The sequence below is a fragment of the Seriola dumerili genome, unplaced genomic scaffold, assembly GCF_002260705.1.
Source record: "Seriola dumerili isolate Sdu_G_001 unplaced genomic scaffold, Sdu_1.0 BDQW01000449.1, whole genome shotgun sequence".
NCBI lineage: Eukaryota > Metazoa > Chordata > Actinopteri > Carangiformes > Carangidae > Seriola > Seriola dumerili.
The window spans coordinates 7,370,768-7,391,304 of NW_019174704.1; the positions used below are offsets into that span (position 1 = coordinate 7,370,768).

At 39.8% G+C, this 20,537-nt stretch overlaps 1 protein-coding gene across 2 annotated transcripts; it reads right to left on the reverse strand.

Annotated features, from left to right (window-relative positions):
* Window positions 1–305: 305 nt before the first annotated feature.
* Window positions 306–13,068, reverse strand: LOC111234473 (unconventional myosin-Ic-like). 2 transcript variants are annotated; one of them, XM_022762588.1, is made up of 32 exons: window positions 12,650–13,068; window positions 9,593–9,751; window positions 9,377–9,492; window positions 8,545–8,743; window positions 8,254–8,334; window positions 7,890–8,069; window positions 7,691–7,789; window positions 6,812–6,925; window positions 6,654–6,725; window positions 6,435–6,554; window positions 6,227–6,309; window positions 6,027–6,132; window positions 5,828–5,908; window positions 5,636–5,727; window positions 5,412–5,506; window positions 5,243–5,289; window positions 5,018–5,098; window positions 4,761–4,866; window positions 3,967–4,084; window positions 3,755–3,868; window positions 3,515–3,591; window positions 3,166–3,234; window positions 2,641–2,725; window positions 2,382–2,541; window positions 2,155–2,238; window positions 1,970–2,063; window positions 1,814–1,869; window positions 1,597–1,732; window positions 1,195–1,265; window positions 1,019–1,116; window positions 807–906; window positions 306–692 (listed from the first exon to the last, which is right to left on the reverse strand). In XM_022762588.1, the coding sequence occupies exons 1-32, from the start codon at window positions 12,665–12,667 to the stop codon at window positions 666–668; spliced, it is 3,138 nt and encodes a 1,045-aa protein (XP_022618309.1). In that variant the 5' UTR covers window positions 12,668–13,068; the 3' UTR covers window positions 306–665. The 2 variants fall into 2 exon arrangements, with proteins under 2 accessions (XP_022618309.1, XP_022618310.1); XM_022762589.1 differs by lacking the exon at window positions 12,650–13,068 and adding an exon at window positions 10,559–10,639.
* Between the last annotated feature and the right edge of the window lie 7,469 nt (window positions 13,069–20,537).

Here is a 20,537-nt window from a genome sequence, read left to right on the forward strand (position 1 = left end):
GAAACTTGCAATAATAGTGATAACATTAATCAGGCTTTAGTGGTGCTGTCAGCACTTTATGTGGATCTCTTATTTGAGCAAGTCTGCTTTTTATACATAATGTTATTCAGTATATTTAAGGGTTTTCTTGGGTATTTCCCATAGTTTCTGTCTCACCTCTAACTGTAAGTTAGCAATAAGCTCACAGAACAGAGAAGAGAGCATGCGGTTTTTCCCCCCAAGTCCTTAATCTACTGGACTTTCCCAAGATATATTTGCTATTTATTAACTATATTTATTAAATGCTATTTATTTCAGTGGTTTATTTTATTTCTCTTACAATACACAGATACAGTGTTTTACATGAAACATTTTATATTTGATAGATAAATATATTTGTGTATGACTGACAATAAACATTTGAAGCATTTGAAATTGTGATGACTTCATGTTATGATTTTCGAATAGAAAAAAATATCAGCACTCATTGCAACATTGATGACATTCTTGTAATAATGATGATGTATATGAATCAATACAGGATTTTCTTCATGTTGAATATGTTGTGTATGCTTGTGGTATCTTCCTGTCTTGTGCAACCAAACAAATAACAACGACTATCTGAGCGGCAATCTTTCGATTAGCTAAAAAGATCCCCATTTGCCTGGCTGCTGTTTTCTCTTTCTTCATGTGGTGTTGTTGCGTGGGACAGTCTGCAGAGTGAAATCAGATTGAACACAGTCAGCTGGTCGAAATATTTTTGATATCAAAACACCCCTCCCTCCCTGCAGGCTCCCCACATGACATTAGAACAGCCACTGACTCACCACTAGCAGATGTCCTCGCTTGCCTTTGGCCACCTTCATCTCTGAGCCCCTGACAAAATCAATGATTCCTTCCTTGCCACGAGCCACAGCAAACCTAATGCTGCATGCCACACAGGAGGTAAAAAAAAAGACAGGACAAGAAGATAAGAACTGTTGAACTAGCAACAACTATGACTTCTGCTGGCATAGACGAGCAGTCAGACAGAACTCACCTGCCCGGGCTGATGTTGACATAGTCGATCTTGCTGGCCATCATGGCTAGTTTTGTCACCAGCTCAATCACGTGGTTGCACTGCAGCACAGCATCGGCCTGAGGCAGACAGAGCTGGATTTAGAGTGGCTGCATGGTTGTATACTTAACAGTCATGACTGCTGTGTCCTACTGTACCTTCTGCTTATGGTCCTCACTGGGCATGTGCAGAACAAACATCCCATCGCTGAGAGAGCTCACAGAGATACCTGTTTAAAGAGAAAACCTTGCTTGGACTCATTGAACTTAAGAAAGCAATCACAATTAATTAATCAGTAATGATTAGCCAGGAAAAGTTAATGGTTTAATATCTGTCACAATGTAATTATCCAAAAACTATGTCTACATCTCCTGATTTGACTTCACTGTCAATGATCCTCTTCTCATTTTGGAAACAGTTTTTTTTCATTTTCTCTCTACCAAAGAATGACAAGAGCTTTAGACATAATCACTACTTGTTTGCTAGTGATATTACTCAATAACTTCATAGCCCCCCCCCCCACCCACACACACACACACACACTCAGGGATGGTTTCCACCTCTCAGAGCTGTGTAGTCAATTCTCTGCTTGATCTTGGTCCTGTCCACCAGCACAGCAAAGGTGTTAGTGAGGAGCAGCTGGCGAGGGCGAGGCTTGAAGCCCCTCCTGTCATACTTTGTGACTGACGCACCATACTGAAGAGAACAATGAAGCACATTACTGCCAGGCAACAATTATTATCATCATCATCATGTTAGAACAAAGATCAAGCCCACCTGCACTTTTTCATTGCCGAGAGTCTGGACCACTTTGAGATTGATTTGCTCACGTTCTATGTAGAGCAATGGGAAAGCCATTGGAAAGTTAATGTTACATCTACTGTATGGTGTTTAGTATGCAGTGAGGTAATGAATGCATGTATGAACATGTACCAAGCCGGGTGTCCAGAAACAGCCTGCCAACACTCTGAGGATAGCTGTCTTTCTGATCCTTGAAGATCTCACTGGCTACAACTTTCTGCACCATCTAGAGGAAAGGAAAAAAAAATGAGCAAAGTTAAAAAACCAGCAGGTTAATTATTCTAAAAAAAGCTGCATGTCTTCTGTATTCACTGCACCTGTTTCTTCCATTCAGGCTGGACCCTCCTGCAATACTTCATGACCATGTTTCTCATGTGCAACATCCGCAGGTGCTCGGAAGCCTGCAGCCGGCACCATGGAAGTGACAGTGAAGAATTTGCATTAGTAACTCAACAGATTCTTACTTGTACGCATTATTACTATTATCTGTATGTAATGATGTCAGTTAACAGAATGACACTCTGTGTGTAAAGACTGTTTGTACCTCGACAAGGGAGGGGGGAGGTATTGGCCAGTTTTTGTCCAAAACGCTCTTGGGCAGGTTTTTACGCAGATTCTTGAGGAAGGAGTACCGTACATGATCCAGGAAATACTCATTAACAGGGCAGTATTCCTCATGACGGTAGATGAAGCCTTTTATGAACCTGATAAAAAACAAAAGACACATACAAAGAAGGGACTTAACTATACATGCGAAATGCAGTCTCAAAAATACTAAAAACTAATAAGTATCAGTCAAGCACCTGCGGATTAACTCAGCAGCCTGTCGACGCCTCTTAGCCCTCCTGCGTGCTTTCATCCCTCGCCACCCAGACTGGATCACTATCACTACACATACACATACATGCATATATTAACACAAAGGTTTATACTCAGCCAAAGAGAACATCCCAAGGTTAGTATAGCACTGTTTTCTGGAACAGAGAGTCCTCAAGCCCCAAACAGACATGTTGGAAAAGTGAAATAAAGTATAAATCTACACAGAATTAAAAAAAACAAAAACAACACAAAACACAAGCACATACACTCAGATAAATACATGAGCTGGAATGTAAACCATGTGGCGTATTACTGTCACTGTATGCCAGTATAAAAAGGCCATCTCATGGCCATCCACAAGCATTTTTATGCTGTAAAATCTGAAAAGTAACTCAAAATAAAATTGGTTTGGAAGGCTATACCAAAAAGAATCAAAGTTAAAGGAGCATAACTTATATAAATATCCAAAAATAAACCTGACCAGTTCTGTGAGTAGTTATTGCTCTGACCTGCACGTCTGATGCGTTGGTACTTGGCTCTCTCCCTGTAGCCTCGCCATGACGTCTGCAGGGTCAAAGCTGGAACAAAACAAAGAAAAGAGACTGATGGTGGATTTATGCTTTTCCGGCAAGGCGTTACAGAGGTCCTGCTATGCTCTGCCTTTCGAAATCGGACCCAATTCATAGTTCAGCATAGAAAGTAATCCACTCATTAAATATGTTAAACTTTACTTATCACCTCTCTGATGCCCTAAACACATTGCAAATCTACTTCACATATTTGACTGGGAGTCATTATCTCCCATTTCATTTCAGTTGGGACAACAAAATGTGTCTAATCATAACCATGGTTTCTTACCTATCTCTGGCTTTTTTGCTTCTAGTGCATCCTCAGTGTTGAAAAGGGTTTTTGGGAAACGGATGAAGATTTTTGATCTGAAGAAAGTAGACAAAAAATGTGATCAGCACAAAGGTGATGCAGCACAGATGCTTCGGAGTGTTTTTGTGCACACATTTAGTGTGGTGGGACCCATAATCTAACTGTGACAGTATTGGTGAAATGTCATTATTTTGCCCTCTATATCAAACAATACACTACCTGCCCAGTTTGAACTCTTCTGGTTTGTAGCCCAGGTGGTTGACCAGTGTAGACACACCATCAACGAGCCTCCCATGCCAGTTGGGCCATGTCTCAGGACACAGGGGCTTGTACCTAAGGGAAGTTGTAGATAATTATGATGAGGGAAGGCTGAACACAGAGTAAACAGAATGAACAGTCACCCAGGGTGTAAGTCGGAGAAGGCCGGCCACCTCTGCAAGAAGGCTTCAAAACGACGACGATAGGCAAAACCAGCTCTCCTGACCCTCAGGTTTTCCATCAGGCCCAGGTACTTCACCTGGTGTCTGACCAGGACTTCATCAAACCTTCCTGTGGGGAGAGATCTTATTCACTGCTGACAATGATACTTGTAGACAATGATGCAATGATGATGCTTATGGAAAATCTTATGGCACACATACTATCCTATATTATACTGTATACTTTATAGTATACTAGATTATATACAGCATAACCTTTATTTACCTCAAATGAGGAAACAACCAGGCCTTAATTTAGTTATAGTTATATTTATCATTAGAGACCTGCTTTATTTCAAAGTTTCATTTTTAGATCTTTTTTTGTATTTTGGTGACAAACCTTCTTGTTTCCCCATGTATCCTCGGTGTTAATGTCTTATGGAGGCAAACTCAATGCTTTCTTAATCTAATTCACATGCTTTAGAGGGCATAATTTATTGCCCTCCCTGGGCGGCATTTATTGTGAAACATCTGCAGAATTAAATAATAGAATTAATCTAAATTAATCAACTAGGGACTGAAAACAACATTTCTTTTAAGAGGAGATAATGTGTGTAAATGTTGTGTTGTTATTATTTACCATGTGAGCCACTACAGGACAGGCAACTTGCTTTTTACCCCTTTATTCCTTAATCTTTATTTAGAATCTGCCTTAATTTGTTCGAACAGTGGTCAAAAACAGCTTTTATTTGATGATAACAGAACTGTAATGTACAGTACAACAAATTTGATGTGTAAAAGTGTACCTGGCTGCTTGGCATCATTAGGCTTGATACAGCGCACGTAGGAGGGCTCTTTAGACATGAGGATCTCCATGAGTTTCATCAGGCTGTTTTTAAACTGAGTGGCAGCCTATAAGAAAGAAACAAGAAACAAACTTTTTTGTACATGTGGGTGCATGTTTTTGAAAGAGAAAAAGTGATAGAGTAAGAGTAAGAGTAAGAGAGAGAGAGAGAGAGAGAGAGAGAGAGAGAGAGAGAGAGAGAGCATGAATAATTCTCACCATCTCTGGGCGTTTCTGGTCCATCACTTCCTCTCTGCGGAAGCAGTGACTTAGTATCTGGTTGTCTGACTGGCACATGACCTGAACAGAGACCAAACCACACAACCACATGTCAACACAACACACCCCCCTCCTCTTCCTCTTCAGTCAAGTAATGGCAGGTGACACAGGGGTTTTTGAAAGGTTGCGGTGAGGTTATACCTTGTCCACATTCATTATGCTCACCTCTTTCAGGTTCCTGTTCAGCAAATCATTGTTCTTGTCTAGAAAACCTGAATGAGACAAACAAGAACATTGCAGTCATTAAGGAATCTGTGTTTTTATGGGTTGTGCTTTGTAATAAGTGTCATCTCTTGCAATGACACACCACAAAACTGGTTGAGTTACAGCTTACCATTGACATTGTAGTTCACCTCTCCAGCATAATGAAGCAGCCTGAATTCCTCCCTACTCATCACCCTGCGAGTTTTTCCATTTGCCAATTTGTGACTGAAAGACACACACATGGAGATGTGCAAACATACATAGGTCTTCAGATATAAGAAGCTGTAGTTGGAAGAGAGAGTCTTTGTACTGAAGGCCAATATCAAATAATATTAGATATATGATGATGCTTACGTGACGAAATGGGGATGGCCGCCCAGTGTGTCCTCCAGTTTCTCTAAAAAGGAGACATCGCAGGTCTCTCCAGGTCTCAGACACTCCTCATCCTGAAAACAGTTACACTGGTTAACCTAAAATACAATGGCAGATGCATAGACAGAACTATATACAGATAAAAATAAATAAACGAAGAGTTGTCATTTGTACCAGAATGGAGATGATGCCTTTGTGCTTCTCCTCAATCAGGTCACAAATGATCTTGTTGTCAAAGTACTGCACCGTCTCCCACTGAAATTAGTGAGAAACATAAGGGGGAAGAACAAGTTGTGTGTTAGCATGGAAATGTAAATATTAATAAATATGTCAAACTTAATTGTTTTGACAACTAAACCAATACATGACTCACTGCAATTCCTTCAGTCTCATACTCCTCCTGCTCAGATCTGAGGGTGAGCTCGATAAAGAGCTGCTGGAGCTTCTCATTGCAGTAGTTGATGCAGAACTGCTCAAAGCTACAGGCAGAAATATAAGGGTAACAAGGTCAGAGTTACGTGATAAGTAGCAGACTACTGCGTAACAGAAAAGGGAAATTAATGTAACTCATACCTATTGTGCTGCAGGACTTCAAAGCCATAGATATCAAGAAGTCCTATAACTGAGGAGGCCTTACTGCTGTGGTAGATTTCATCCTGCATAACATATTTAGTACATATCATGCAGTTAATGGTAAAAAAAAAACAGAGCAACAGTCCCACAACAGAATGATGGAATTCCTACTACTGTCTTTGAGTTGTTAGCAGAGTCGTCACTGCACCTTCAGAGCCAGCGACTGGTTGATCTTCTCCACCAACCAAGCGAAGGTCCGACCATACACAGCCTTGGCTAAGGCATCACGGGCAGACAATGCCTGCTCGAAATTTAGTGGGCTGATCATCTGTAATAGCCAGATGCATGCACAATACAAAATTATAAAAACCCACAATACGCAGCAAACAGCTGAAAACATGTAGAACAAGGAGAAAAAGACTGTCACCTCCTCTCCTTTGGCAGTGAGTTTCTTGTGAGTGAGTGCCTCAGTCAGGGCTGAGCCATCAACACCCAGCAGCTGGAAAATAACAATACATCTGTTCAATGACTTTTTGTGACTGTGCATATTTGAACATCCAGTAATACTAGTGGGACCTTTCTGACCTTTGCAAGATTTGTTATCTGGGTCTCAGTGGTGATATAAGTTTCTCCTTCCTCCCCTTCCCCAAACTGAGTGTTTCCCAGATGGAGAACACCAGCAATGATGTTCAGCAGTTTCTGAAAAACAGTTCACAACAACCTCATAGATGAAACATTTGCCTTTTAACCGAATAAATATCTGGGCGGTTATTAAAAAAGACACTGAGCATATGATCATCAATAAACAGTCAGAGCCAGAAGTGTGAGTGAAAAAGTTCAGTTTAGCAAAGTAACTCATATTTGAATGGTCACTACAAATGCTTGAGACAGCAAGTTGTTGTAAACAATGTAGGACTCAAAACCTTCAAGAAAAAGCCTTTGCAAATACTTTATGAGTAAAAGTAAAAGTAAAAGTAAAAGTAAACTAAAAATGGAATTTAAAAGTGCTAAGCCTTAAGGATACAAAACATTTTTTGGTGAAAAACATGAATGTGAAAAAAAAAAAAAAAAAAAAAAATATATAATATATATTATATATATATTTATATATATATATATTATATATATATATTATTAAAACTGCTCACAGTGCAGTGGTTTAAGCTTGGATTTCAAAAATTGTCCTGAATGTTTTTATTATGTTAAGAAATGTGATGTTTGGCCAGTGTAAAAATGTAAGCTGAGAAAATGTGAACTTTTTCATTGCTGAAAACAATATTCCCAGTATAATGCAAATTGTTAGACATTGCTCATCTTGGATTCATTCCTATGACTCTACAGTTTAAACCGTTCCACTTTAATTTGGTAAATGTGGTAAACCATAGAACATGGGTGGAAAACGAAACAGCAGTGTTGTTGCCTGCATAGAGACAACAGCCATTCTTTGTTTTGATTGTTACTTACCTGCACTTCTTCCTCACTGAAGCCAATAACACACAGGGCCTTCATCACAACTTTCCAATTATTCTTGTCACTAATGGAGCTGACTCTGGGGCAGTTACCCTGAACAAGACAATTAAATGTTACACTTCAGCTGATGCTATGATTGCACAGACCTCCGTTTGAAAACAAGTAATTCATCAGACCTCCGAACCACACACACCTTGACCAGATAGTGGTAGTTCTGGGGGTTTCTTTCCAAGCCCAGTGTCTTAAGCAGGTCTTCGTCCCCTCCATCCAGAAGCTGATAGAAGATGTGGAAGTTCCTCTCACCATGGTTCTGGTGTACTACACGAGATTTCTCCAGCAGGTAGTTCAGGATGTGACCGCCCACTGGTACCCCCTTGGAGAGATTACAGAAAGAGATAGGAGAAGATAACAACTGTGACAGCAGGTTTAACATTATGGAGGTTTCAGTGTTTGAGTCTCTATCTTTGATATAACTGCACTAAATGTGATGTTGTCAGTATGGTATAAGCACATAGGATTTCTATAAAAAATGAGAAAGCCAAGGAGGGAGTGTTTACCCTGAAGTCAAACTGAACATCCATGTATTTCCCAAAGCGGCTGGAGTTGTCATTCCTCAGTGTTTTAGCGTTGCCAAATGCCTGCACACAGCAAGGGAGCCAGGAAATTAGAGAGAGGAAGTGAAATTAAGGGCAACTAAACAATAACAAAATCAAACAATCAAGAGAAAGCAAAGTATTTCAGATCAGATAATCGCATACAGTATATTGTGAAAGATAGATAAGTCTACATTCACTGTGCTTTTTTATTCTAAACTGGCTGTTCAGTTTAAAAAGACAAAGGTTAAATACCTCCAGAACAGGGTTGGACTGTAGTAGACGGTCACCAAGGGCAGCCATGCAATCGTTAGTGGGGCAGGTGACAGCGTAGTAGAGGAGGATCTTCTTGGATGCCTCTGTTTTACCTGCTCCACTCTCACCTGATATGAGAATACACTGGTCTTTCCTCTCGGTCCTCATTGCTCGGTAAGTGTTGTCTGACACAGCATAGCTGAGGGGAAATGCAAACGCTGCGTCAGTTAACAGCTCAACTGGAATTTAACCGTTGTGATAGAATACAATACAAACACCAGTTCACTTCAGTCAAAGTAATTCATTGGGAATGGTGTTTTTTTTCTCCTATGACTGACAGCTGTCAGTCAGTCAGCTGTTTAATTTAATTTATTTGTTTGTGTGAAAACATTACAAAATTACATTTACCTTCTTATTAGTTAGTCTTACTATGATATCAAACTCATTCTCCAATAAATCCTATGAATCCAAAGATTTAGCCAGATACCAAAAATAGAGAAGCTATAAAAATTTGTGTGATTTTTGAAATATTTCAATAAGATCAATTAATAAATTAAATGAGGCAAAGAGAGGCAAAAGTTTTTATTATTTCAGTGAGAGTTTGGTGTTGAAGTGCTGTGAGAAGGTTTCAATTTGAAAGCATATAAATATAACATAACATAATAATCATAGCATATTATTGAATGCTAGTCATGCCTTAATAAATCCTGTTTGATCACAATGTATCAGTTTAGTGATATATTGTGATGTGTCGTGTCATGTGATCATTATCATGGCAGCTGACAGTGGAGGAGTTGGGTAAAAAATGTCTAAGGACAATGAAATGACTCACATGTGAGGTGATATTTCATAGAAGCTGACCCCTCTGTAGCGCTCCATCTGCTGCTTGGAGTAAATCTCCAGCTCTTTGTAAGGGTTCACTGACACCAACACAGAGCCAATGTACGTCTGAGCCAAAACATCAGAAGAAGAGACAGCACATTCAAATATGTCTCACCACACCAACCGAACTGTTCTGGAACATATGAAATGAAATTGGCTTTATTACATAGATGAGGTTTTCTTTGAAGCGTCGCCGCAGGTTCTCTATGAAGGCTGCCTCACTGTTGTAATTTTCCAGCAAGACAAAGTCCTGCACCCCGACCCTGTCCCGTGCAGTCAGGGCACTCTCCATCACCAGACGCACTCTTCCTTCAACATCCACCTCCTATAGGAAGAGAGAGGAGAGACATTATAGAAAGTCTCAGAAGTGAAGCACCTGACACAGTTCAGCAGTACTGAGAAGAGTCTGCTACTCTGGTTCGTTGCTATAGACAGGAAAAAGATTGAATGAATTAATGGGAGTTACAATGGATCAATGAGTCACTTCACATTTTAAAACTCAAGAGAGAAATGATTTCAGTTCTTCTGACGACCCTTTAATTGATGTAGTTACACTCTGTAGACAAGCAGGGGGCACAAAAGGCCTATTCATGATTCATCTGATGCACACAACATTCACCCAGTTATGAAAGAATTAACATTTGGTGCTCAGTATTACAACAATTGCCACATAACTTATTACAAGATCTATTTATGACGCAAAACAACATAAAACCATCTTCAAAATATCAGAGCAAATGACACAAGATATTGTGAACACATTACTAAAACTGCACTATGTAAAGACACAGAGTAAGAAGAGTTTCACAAAGCCTTGCCAAGATTAAACAATAGAGACATTTTAGGTTTCCAAATGATAAACAGACGTGTTAGACTCATCTAATATGTGATAGCGAGATAGTGCATTATGATGTATGTACAGTACACACAGCTTTGTATCACCAGACAGGGTTTAACCATTGCCACTGGGAAAGTGTGTGTACATGTCAACCCCACTGTGGTGACAAACATCATAGTGCAGACAGGAAATAAGTACCAGACGCCAGAGTGAAATGCTTAGATATGCCCTGAAGTATAAGCACATGCATAAACGAAGAGATAAAAATGTCAGATGTCACTAGTCAATACTTACTGATGATAAATATCCAGTCACACAAAGTAGTGTGTAATCAGTGTACTACACCCAAGCCCAACCAGCTGCGCTCTATCTTCAGTATCAAAGATACGTTTATGAGAAAAGCTTGGCTGTTTCTCTTTGTGCATTCATAAAAAAAAAAAACAAGCAGAAAGTGGAACAAAGGGGTAAGACGTCCACAGGACTTCTGTTTTTCTTGAATGCAAGAACCTCTCAAGGGTCTCATTTGGCTGGTTAATGCCAGTAAAAGGTCATTATCTTTGAGCACTAGATGCAGGAAAATCCTTTAAAAAAAACAAGAGGACAACAGTGGAAGATAGCCAAGAAGTGAGAGCAAAGGAAAGCCAACAGACACTTCCACTGTAGCCCCCTCCTCTCTGGTTCACCTTAGAGTATTGTTCTCCCACTCAGCTGCAGGTGGGCTTCCTACAGATAGTAATTACAGTTCACAGTCAGATTTTCCAAAGGATACAACAAAGGAATGTTAGGGTCAGGTTTGGGGCAGGTGTTCAGTGGATACCACCGAATGTTTCTATGCTGTACATGCTTCAAACATTGTGAATATGTAGAAGTCTGCATGACTGGTGAACCATTTCCATTCATGATACCCTTGAGGCAGAAAAGTAATTAGTAATACAAACATTAAATTATCCCTACAGTGCTGGAGGTGTGTTATGCAGGGGACTCTCAGTTTATCAAGGATCGTAGAAGAATATTTACACTGGCTTGAGTTCGACTTGTATGTGTTTGCTTATCACATATAATGTCATATAGATTAAGGTGGGCTTATACGTTATTAAGAAGCTTGGAAAATACCTCCACGTGTTCATATGATGTGCATACACATCAACCTTTCATGCTAGATGACAATGACACTGCCTGGCTCTGAACTTTAATAGACTCCTTTGGCCTGAATCTTTCATTCCATCTTCCTCAGGCCTCATACCTTTTATGTTAATCTCTGAAGGTATGCAGTTGTACAGTAGCTGCTACACTAACAGTTTCATCCTTTCCAACGTCTGAAACATGCAAATTTGTGTAATGATCTTATTATGCTCAGTTGTTTCTTTTACAAATAGAAGACAGCATTAAATGTGCACTGACACATATTGGACTTTCCAAGCAACAACATAATGTTTTCTCTGATAACTCAAAAACACAGCAAACATTGTTTTCAAGCGTCGATCTCTCAGCAGTCATGAGTTACATTTTTCACTTTTATCCCAGAAATTGTGTCATCGTAACATGCGAGGAAAACAAAAATCACTTTTAATGGTGAGAAGCCAAGAATCCGAAACACTTCTTTTACTCCAAAACATAGCTATCGCTATGGTTACATAATCTCAGAGGAAATTCAAAGGATCTGAAAATATTTTTTGGAGACACCTTGGCTGAGATACCATAAGGGCTACAGTTTTGGGATGGAGGTTTAAGAAGAATATAATATAATCCTTGAAGCTTTGCTATCAATGAACTGACCTGAGGCTTGCTTGTTACAGCAGCAAGAGTCTGAACAAATTGTCTCCCACTGTGCTTGAGCGCTTTATGTTGGATTTGACTCTGAGTACCAGGGAGCTTCACTGAAATCTGCAGGTTTGAAGGTGCAGCTGCAGTGACAACCAGCGAGGAGACTAACTTAACAGCGGGACTTGGCTCCAGGCCCCATGACTAAGCTCTGCTGGGCCGACTCCATTCGGATTGTCTTCCTTATATGGCATGCCCCACCACTCTGTCCCAGGGCGAGCTGCTCTGGTACCACAGCTGGTTCCCTACCACCAATGTGCCAATAATGGATACGGTGGAAAAATACCAAGTTTATCCTCTTTGGGCTTCTTCTGTTAAAGCTTATACAAAAACCAAAATACACACTGACTCATACACAGGAAAAAAAAAATCTCCAAGTGACTCATTGTTTTGTTTTGCTTTTCCCTCCATGAGTGAGGCAGTGGACTGGTGGATTGGTATCTTTGTGCTTTACTGTATAAGCACAGATCATGTATGCATAGTCACACACACATAAAATCCAGTTAGTGTTCAGCACTAAACATGAAAACAAAACAAAGAGCATCATGGCAGTCAGGATCTTACCCTGCCTTGGTACCTCATCCTGTTCTGTTGTTGCTGGAAGAAGGTTGAACTGGTGGTTCCCCCTCCCGGGCTGGTGCCCCTCCTCCTCTGTCAGAGAAACTCCTTAATTGTAACCTCTCATCCACCTTTGCCCATGGGCGACAGATTAAGTTAAAGTTCTCTCCCCGTCAGTCACTTTCTTTCTGCCTTGGTCTCTCTCTCTCTCTCTCTCTCCACTTCTTTCCTCCTCCTCGTCTGGCTCCCCTGTGAGGACGAAGCACACGCACTCAGGCCACAACACCAGCAGCTCCTCTTGTTATACCTTCAATTCATCTTCCCTTTGACAGGTCAAAGTAAATGTCCGCCTCTCCACAAGTCCCTCTCCTTTCCTCTAAACTATACTGCATGAAACAAGGGCAGGAACTCCACTCACACGTCACACAACTGGACTGAAAAGAAGTCAAGGGAAAGTATGCTGTTGGATAATGCAAAAAAAAAAAAAAAAAAAAAAAAAAAAAAAAGAAGGGCTGAGAGCGTTTGGAAAAATTTGCTAAGAGCCCAAAACTACAAACATGTAATCACTCTACAGCTACATAAAAAGGGAAAAAAAGAGAAATCACATGATGAGATCTCAGTACATTCTTTCTTCTTTCCTTCCCTCCCCGTTTAGTTTGCTCCCTCCCTTTTCTCCCACAAGCTGAGACAGATTCAAAGGGGATGTGAGTTATGGAAGTGTTTCACCAGCGAGACTGCGTGTCTCTTCATGGTCGTCTTGCACTATTGATGAAATGACTAACACCGACATCGAAATATCACTGTTATCTGAAAGTGTGTTATTAATCTTATATCAGTCTGAGTCATCATATTCCCCAGCTGGCTAGTTTTCTTGGCAATATTCATTATGTAACAAATTCTAATTTTTAACATAGCAATAATTTAACATAATAATAATCAAATTTTTTTTTTTTTACTTTCCCTCCCATTCTAGGCGTTCTTAGGGAATGTAGACGAGGCCACATCGTCGCTGTGAGAGAACAGCGCCCTCCTCTGGTTTCCCTCCCTAACTTTCCTTTCACCCCATTTCCCCCCACTCTGTCTCCATGCCTCACTCTCTTTCCCTTGCCAGCATCACCAAATATCCAACACTGAGGAATCTGAATAATGTTGCCCAGATGGAGAAACTCTCTTACTCTTCCTCTCAATCTCTGGCTGTCACAGTAGTGCTTAAAAGATAAAACCTTAGGGACACTTAAAAGCAAACAAAAACATGTGGGTTTTAAAATAATCTTAAAAATGTCCACAGAGGGGGAACACTAAATTGAAAGAGTAAAACTGTTCCAAGGTTTTGGGGCAGCTACCGCAAGAGCCCGATCACCCTTTCCCCTGAGTCTGTGATTGGAGTGTACACAAATAGGGGACAAGTGAAACGTCTACATTCATTAAACAGTGTAAAAGCTCATGTACCAATTTTGTCTCATTCAAAACCTCATTTTGGTGCCCTGCCCCCTTTACTGTATATGGACATCAAACCTGCCAGGTCTGGCCTGCACTCTCACTATCTTCCTTTCTAAAGATTTAGCCTCCATGACGCCGTAGTTTACTCAGTTACCCCACTGCATTCCCGCTGAATTGTATGTGCTTTAAATGATCTGTCACTGCAGGTCAGTTTTGTATAGAGTACAAAAATCAAAAGAAACTCATACAATGAGATGACAGTTGATCATTTAGTTGGCACAGAAAAGTTGACTGTAGCAGAATGGTAGCTATTGTTGTGTTCCCCTATCAAAGGCAAACAGTGCAGTGAGGAAATATTCAGGGTAAGAAGTTATGTGGCAATAACACAGCTCCCATGGTCATATGGATTAAAGGTGAATATCATTGGAAGTGGCGATAATCTATTCAAAAGAAATTCTAAAACATAATTATAGAATAAATAAATCATAAATCATAAAATGTCATTTTGAAATACACAACATATTTGTTCCTCTGATTGATAATACCGGTGAAACCTTAGTTTCTGTTGAAAGATTCACGGTGGGCATGTTTGGGTATTTCTTAAGTCCTTCTTAATTTACTAGTTTGGAGTCATCAGAAAAGTAAACTAGAAATGTACTTGAGTCATAACCATACACAGGAATCTCAGACACCATACACAGTAGACAGATTGCTGGCAGCATTTCTGACTTATTTTTGAAGAGCATCCAAGACATGCATGTGGAAAACATGAGGGTACTCTTCGAAGACATCTAGTTTCTCTACTCTGCACACATTACACATAATAGCATCTGGCAAATCCTTACTGCTAGCAAAACCGAAAGGACACTAAAGTCAATCAGAAAGAAACTACAGTTTCATTGTAAAGTCCATCTTTACGACCAAAGCTGCGTTATTTTTCAGTTGAGTTTTTTTTCAATCAGCGTTCCTATCTTTGTTTAGCAGTTCCTGTAAGAAGTATTTCCTTCCTAGCTGTTTCCTGATGTTCAGGATCTTCCTTCATGACGATTTGCTTGCACTCTATTGTTATCTGAACTATACCTTTCTAGACTTTTAATTTCATGTGTGTATACATCCTTACTTTAAAATACAGGGAACCCAATGTGTCCTGTTTAATGAGCTTAGATCTAACACTTGCCAAAAGTGTAACTGCTATTAAGATATGGCAGGACTGGGTTGATTTATTTCAATTAACTACTAATTTGCTCTCAGGAGTGCACCTTCTTTCTGTCCTCAACTGGCACTACACCCACTTCTATTAAACTCAAAACCAAAATACTGTAAAAAAAAAAAAAAAAAAAAAAAAAAAAAAAAATCACATTTTTGTTGTAACCTTGGTGACATATCTTAAAATAAAGTTAAGCATGTCTCTCCCTCCTATTAAGGATTTCTTTTTGCAGCTACAGCCCTCTGCCTGACTTCAATTTCAGATAATTACATTAAAAACTCAAAAACTAATTCTGAACATCTGACATATTATGGAAGAAATCCAAACATCCTGGCACAACCTTCCTGTCATAAACTGACTGCCTGTGTGCACAGTGTTCGAAGCTGAAGTATAATAATGGTTTTTCCTCATTTTGTATTTAAATTGCTAAGGTTTTCCGATTCAGTCTAACAATGAATCACAGAAGAATGATGACTTATTTGGGCAGGGTGGAAATGGGTTGTTTCTCCTACTCTCTCTTTCTCTCTCTCTATATCACACACACACACACACACACACACACACACACATAGATGTAATGGAATAAATGAGATGTAATACTTTGCACGTATCTAGTTCACCTAAATCTCACCATGCTAACCCTTACAGCTTCAAATGGTCTATTTCTCTCTTTCTTCTTTCCTTCCCATTGTTGACTTGTAATGTTTCATTATTTACACTTCAGTGTAGAGCTGTTGTGAAGTTAGTTATGAAGTTAAATAAAAAATGAAAAAAATATATTTGAATGTTGTTTGGGTTACCTGACCTAGCTTTCCCTACTGCTCATGATGTCCTTGGTATAGACACCCTTACTCACCTATTGTCCACCTGTGCTGAGCTCCTTCAGCACCCATCTGCTGTTCCTTTCACCCTATTTTCACCTCTACTGCCTCTCATCCCCCAGATCCCTGTTACACCATAAAGGCAACTTCATAAATTGATCAAGGCATAAAACAAAACCCTGCAAATCAACAAGCTGTGGAAACACATTTTTTCTGTAGCAGAAATTTAGAAACAAAAATGCAAAAGGAACAAATATAAACTGGTGATGTAGTAATCTTTAGTCTGCTTTCCATCAACATGAGGATGAGTAAGAGGTAAATAATTTAACTTTCCTTGGATGATCACTGTGACAACAAGCATGACTTTATCACTTCATCAACTCCTCTTGATTCTCTGAATTATATGAAGGCTTAGGGCTCTTCCTAGTGGTAATGATATCAATTACACTGCACTGGCTCCTATTCCTCTGCTTTTGCAAAACGGATGGAATGCAATTAAATTTTTTTCCCACAAGCTGAATCCTAATGACTTTTCATCAAACATCACAAACACATGAAAATTTCCTTATCTAAGTTTATAACAGGATAGCTGTAAAGACAACAGTACTCCTATTTTCCTCATAATAGTATTTTGCACTGTTACAGCTCTACTTTTATTTTCTTATGCCACCTTCAAGCACAAAAGCTTTAATTACTGAAACACAGTACAAGCATGACAAGAAAACGGCATGAAAAAAAATGGCATAAAAAAATGTAGACACATGCAGAAACACATACATGCAATACACATAAATGTGCCTACCTCCTCTCAGTTAGTCATCAGAGCATATGATCGACCATGGTGAAACTGAACAGTGAACAGCTTCTTCCATATACTCCTCCAGCAGCAGCAGGAGCAGCAGTCTGGTGGTAACCACAGTTTCGGTTATTTGTACAGCTGAATGTGAAGCTCCTGGACTACACTGTTCATTACCAGGCTGACTTCCTTTAGTCTAAATGCACTCCCACTCGGAACTGCTGAATCCAAACGGATAAAATTACAGCTCAGCAAGAGCACTTAATAGAAGGTAAAAACTGTGACCGCGTTATGCCTCCATTGCAAAGGTGAGAGATTTCAAGAAGATTATGGCCTATAAATCCGCTAGGAGGCGACAACGCAAAAATTAATAGTCTGCCAAAAGTAATCAGATATTAAAGCTGCGATGAACTGGCCCTTGCACTCTTGCGCAACTCGGGGGGGCGGGGGGGAGTAGAGCACGCATCGCAACGACCGCCATATGGTGCTGATGTCTGGTCTGCCTCTGTTAAAGGTGGGAGAGCTGAGTGGTTAATACACCATGAAAATCCCTGACCTTGTACAGGCCAATTTATGAGTCTATCAGACTCTAGGTAGAGGTAGGTACAGTACTTTACGTGGTTGCCTCCACTACACTTAACTGTCTAGATGCTTTGGAATGCAATACCTATATAAATTATATTCCTTTATCTGCTTTTGACCTTTGGGAAACTGTTATGGATCCTGTGTATGCTGCAGTCTCATTTCCTTCTGTCTGTTTATTTACTTTATCACTTTCTCTTTATGAGATATTATATAACAACGTTTTTGTTGTGATCTATGCCTTTTCATTATTCCAAATGAAGTATTTATATTGCTATCCTGCAGGCCTAGACTAGTATGTAACAACACTAGACCTAGTAGCCTATATATGCCCAGTAGCTATACAGTTGTTCCAAGACCTAACCTTTGTCTCTGGACTGACAAGTGTTTACCATTAATATACCACCGATACAGTGACCAACTACTGTTAAGGACTATAACTTAATGCTAGCTAACGTTAGCTGTGTAGTTGTAATCTTTTACAACCCTTTATAATTCTCCATTTACTTTATTGTCTGCACTTTTTGGTGAAACTAACATTACATCAAAAAGTGTAAGATAAAATAATCAACATTGGTATAAGATAAAACAATACACTAGCTATTAGTTAGTAAAATAGCCTACATAATGCTCAATTTCCTCATATCACAATAACTACAAACCAGATATAAATCTTCACCGAAAGTTAGTTTAACCCCATGAAAACATTGTTTGTGCACTCATAAAATCTACTCTCTTCGCTTTAACTACAAGCTTGTAGTAACAAAAACAATAAAACCAAAAGCAGACAGACTTCTGTTAGTGCTGCCGTTGGCGCTATTGAGGTAAGTTAGCTAATATTAAGCAATATGAAGCAGTTTTAAGCAGTGTGATTGGAGATAATTTATCACAGTAAAGAATGGCTGCTCTCAGGCGAGTATGGAGTAAAAAATGTGGCAATACTTATGAAATATTGACTGATTTCTGAGAAATCGATTACTTCTGAGTAACGAACCCGCATAGGCAGCAGGATACTGGTGAGCTAGCAGCAGAGAACCGATCTGCTGCAGTTGTGTGAGGGCGCCGCTGGGTGAGTCCCTCTCTCCGCTGCCTCTGTATCCACAGCTCCCTTTTCCCAAAGAAAAGAAGAGGAGAACTAGGTCCGGGGAGGAGGGCCGCCGCCATTATTGGAAAGCTGGCAGAAATACCACTTTCACACACGCGATCTGCTCATAATTTGAGCTGGACATGAACAATTTCTGTTGCAGAGGAAGCATATTTCAGACGAAGCACCACGGGGATTGCAACAAACTCACCGTTGTCTCGTGTGCGCGACCGGCCCAGCATTATGTGGGCACAACAATGGACAGAATAATTATTGAAAAAGCAACGTGGTGAACCGAGAAGAAGACGGCTAAGAAGATTTTTATACGCCCGAATTTCTCATGAGGAAAAACTCTTGCAGGAACAAAAGTGGATTGTTCTATTATTTGGGATATTTATTTCTTCCTTCCCCGTGTTTAATTACAACGAAAACAGTAATGTTAAATAAGAGATTCCAGACATGGGTAATTGATATTTAATTCAAATTACCCCATCGCACAGTATTATCAGTATTATCTGATCTGAGACGAGCCATAGTGTATTCTGCGGCTTTATGCTTATGCACATCAGGCGGCGAGGGCTGCGGCAAGCGCTGGCCTGACAGATGCAAGAGGAGAAAGGGAGAAATGCGTTGGTATGTACCCTACATGCTCTCTCCTCTTATTTATGGGCGATTTCCTTGTGCGGCTATCGAGTGCTAAACCCCAGACAGCTGGGTAAATAAATTCCCTTTTAACATTGTCTGTCGGTGTGGATAAGGTAGGCTAACCCTGATTTCGGCTCTAATTTCATTATGTAGACAGCAGGCCTGGCGTGGTCAGCCCCTCTCTGTGCACCCTAAAGCCCATGTTAACTGTTAATCCTTTGCAACATATAACGTTACAAAATCTTGTCTGGGTAAGTACGTTATGTAAATGAAATTGCTTGAAGGTGCACTTAAGTAGACCGTGTTTTGATGTTGCTAGATAGGGCTGTTTGGTTCTTTTTATTTGCTAAGAACTTGTCTGTTCATTCGGATATCAGGCCTGGCTCAGCTGAGCTGCCGGTTGCTTTTGACCCTGCCAGAGCTGTTTCTAATGTGTGATCACTTCATGTGACAATTTATTCGTGTCATCATGAGCCTGTATTTCCTCTTTTTGTAGTGATGTTTGACTCCAGTGAGTCATGTTACACATACGTGAAATTCTGGTTGGTCATTTGCGCCCATCTAAAGGAACTATGAGCTGACTATTGTATCAGAATTGCATCAGTAGGCTCCTATAATAATGGAAGCCTGAATCAATGCTATAATAAGTTTCAACATTAAGTGTCTTAACAGGGTGGGCAGATGAATTTTCCTTGGGCATAGATTGTGCATGTGTCTGTGACTTTGTTAGCAAGTTATTCATTCATTCACTGTTTTTGGAGATGGTGCTGATAGCTGTTGTTTCATTTAGCTGGGAAAGGTGATTAGTTAGGCTGAAAAATAGAGACTGAGGTGATAACAACAGTCATTTTTATGCCTGTCACCCTACTCACTGATCAGCTGACTTTGTCATTTAAAGAGCACCACTCCCACAAGTTTTCTGGTTGGATTAATGTAATTCTTTTGATCCTAGTTTGATGATTTACAGGAATTTAAAACAGTGGACCAGAGCTGAAATGATTCAATCAGTTAGTTGATCAGTTTAACACTGATTGACAAGAATTTGATAATCATAATAATATTTAAAGTGAAGAAATATTTAAGCAAAAATGTCAGAAAAATCACTGGTCTTGCTTCTCACGTGAATATTTGCTGGCTCAGTTTTCTGTGATAGTAAACTGAATACCCGTGGGTTTTGGGTTTTTTCCAGACAGGCATACACAGAAGTGATGTGCATTTTTGACAATAAATCTGCCTGAGAATTTAATGAAACTGGCAAAAAATCAGTGTGCTTCCTCATTTAAAACTGAGTTTACTTGTGCAACTGAACTCCCAACCTC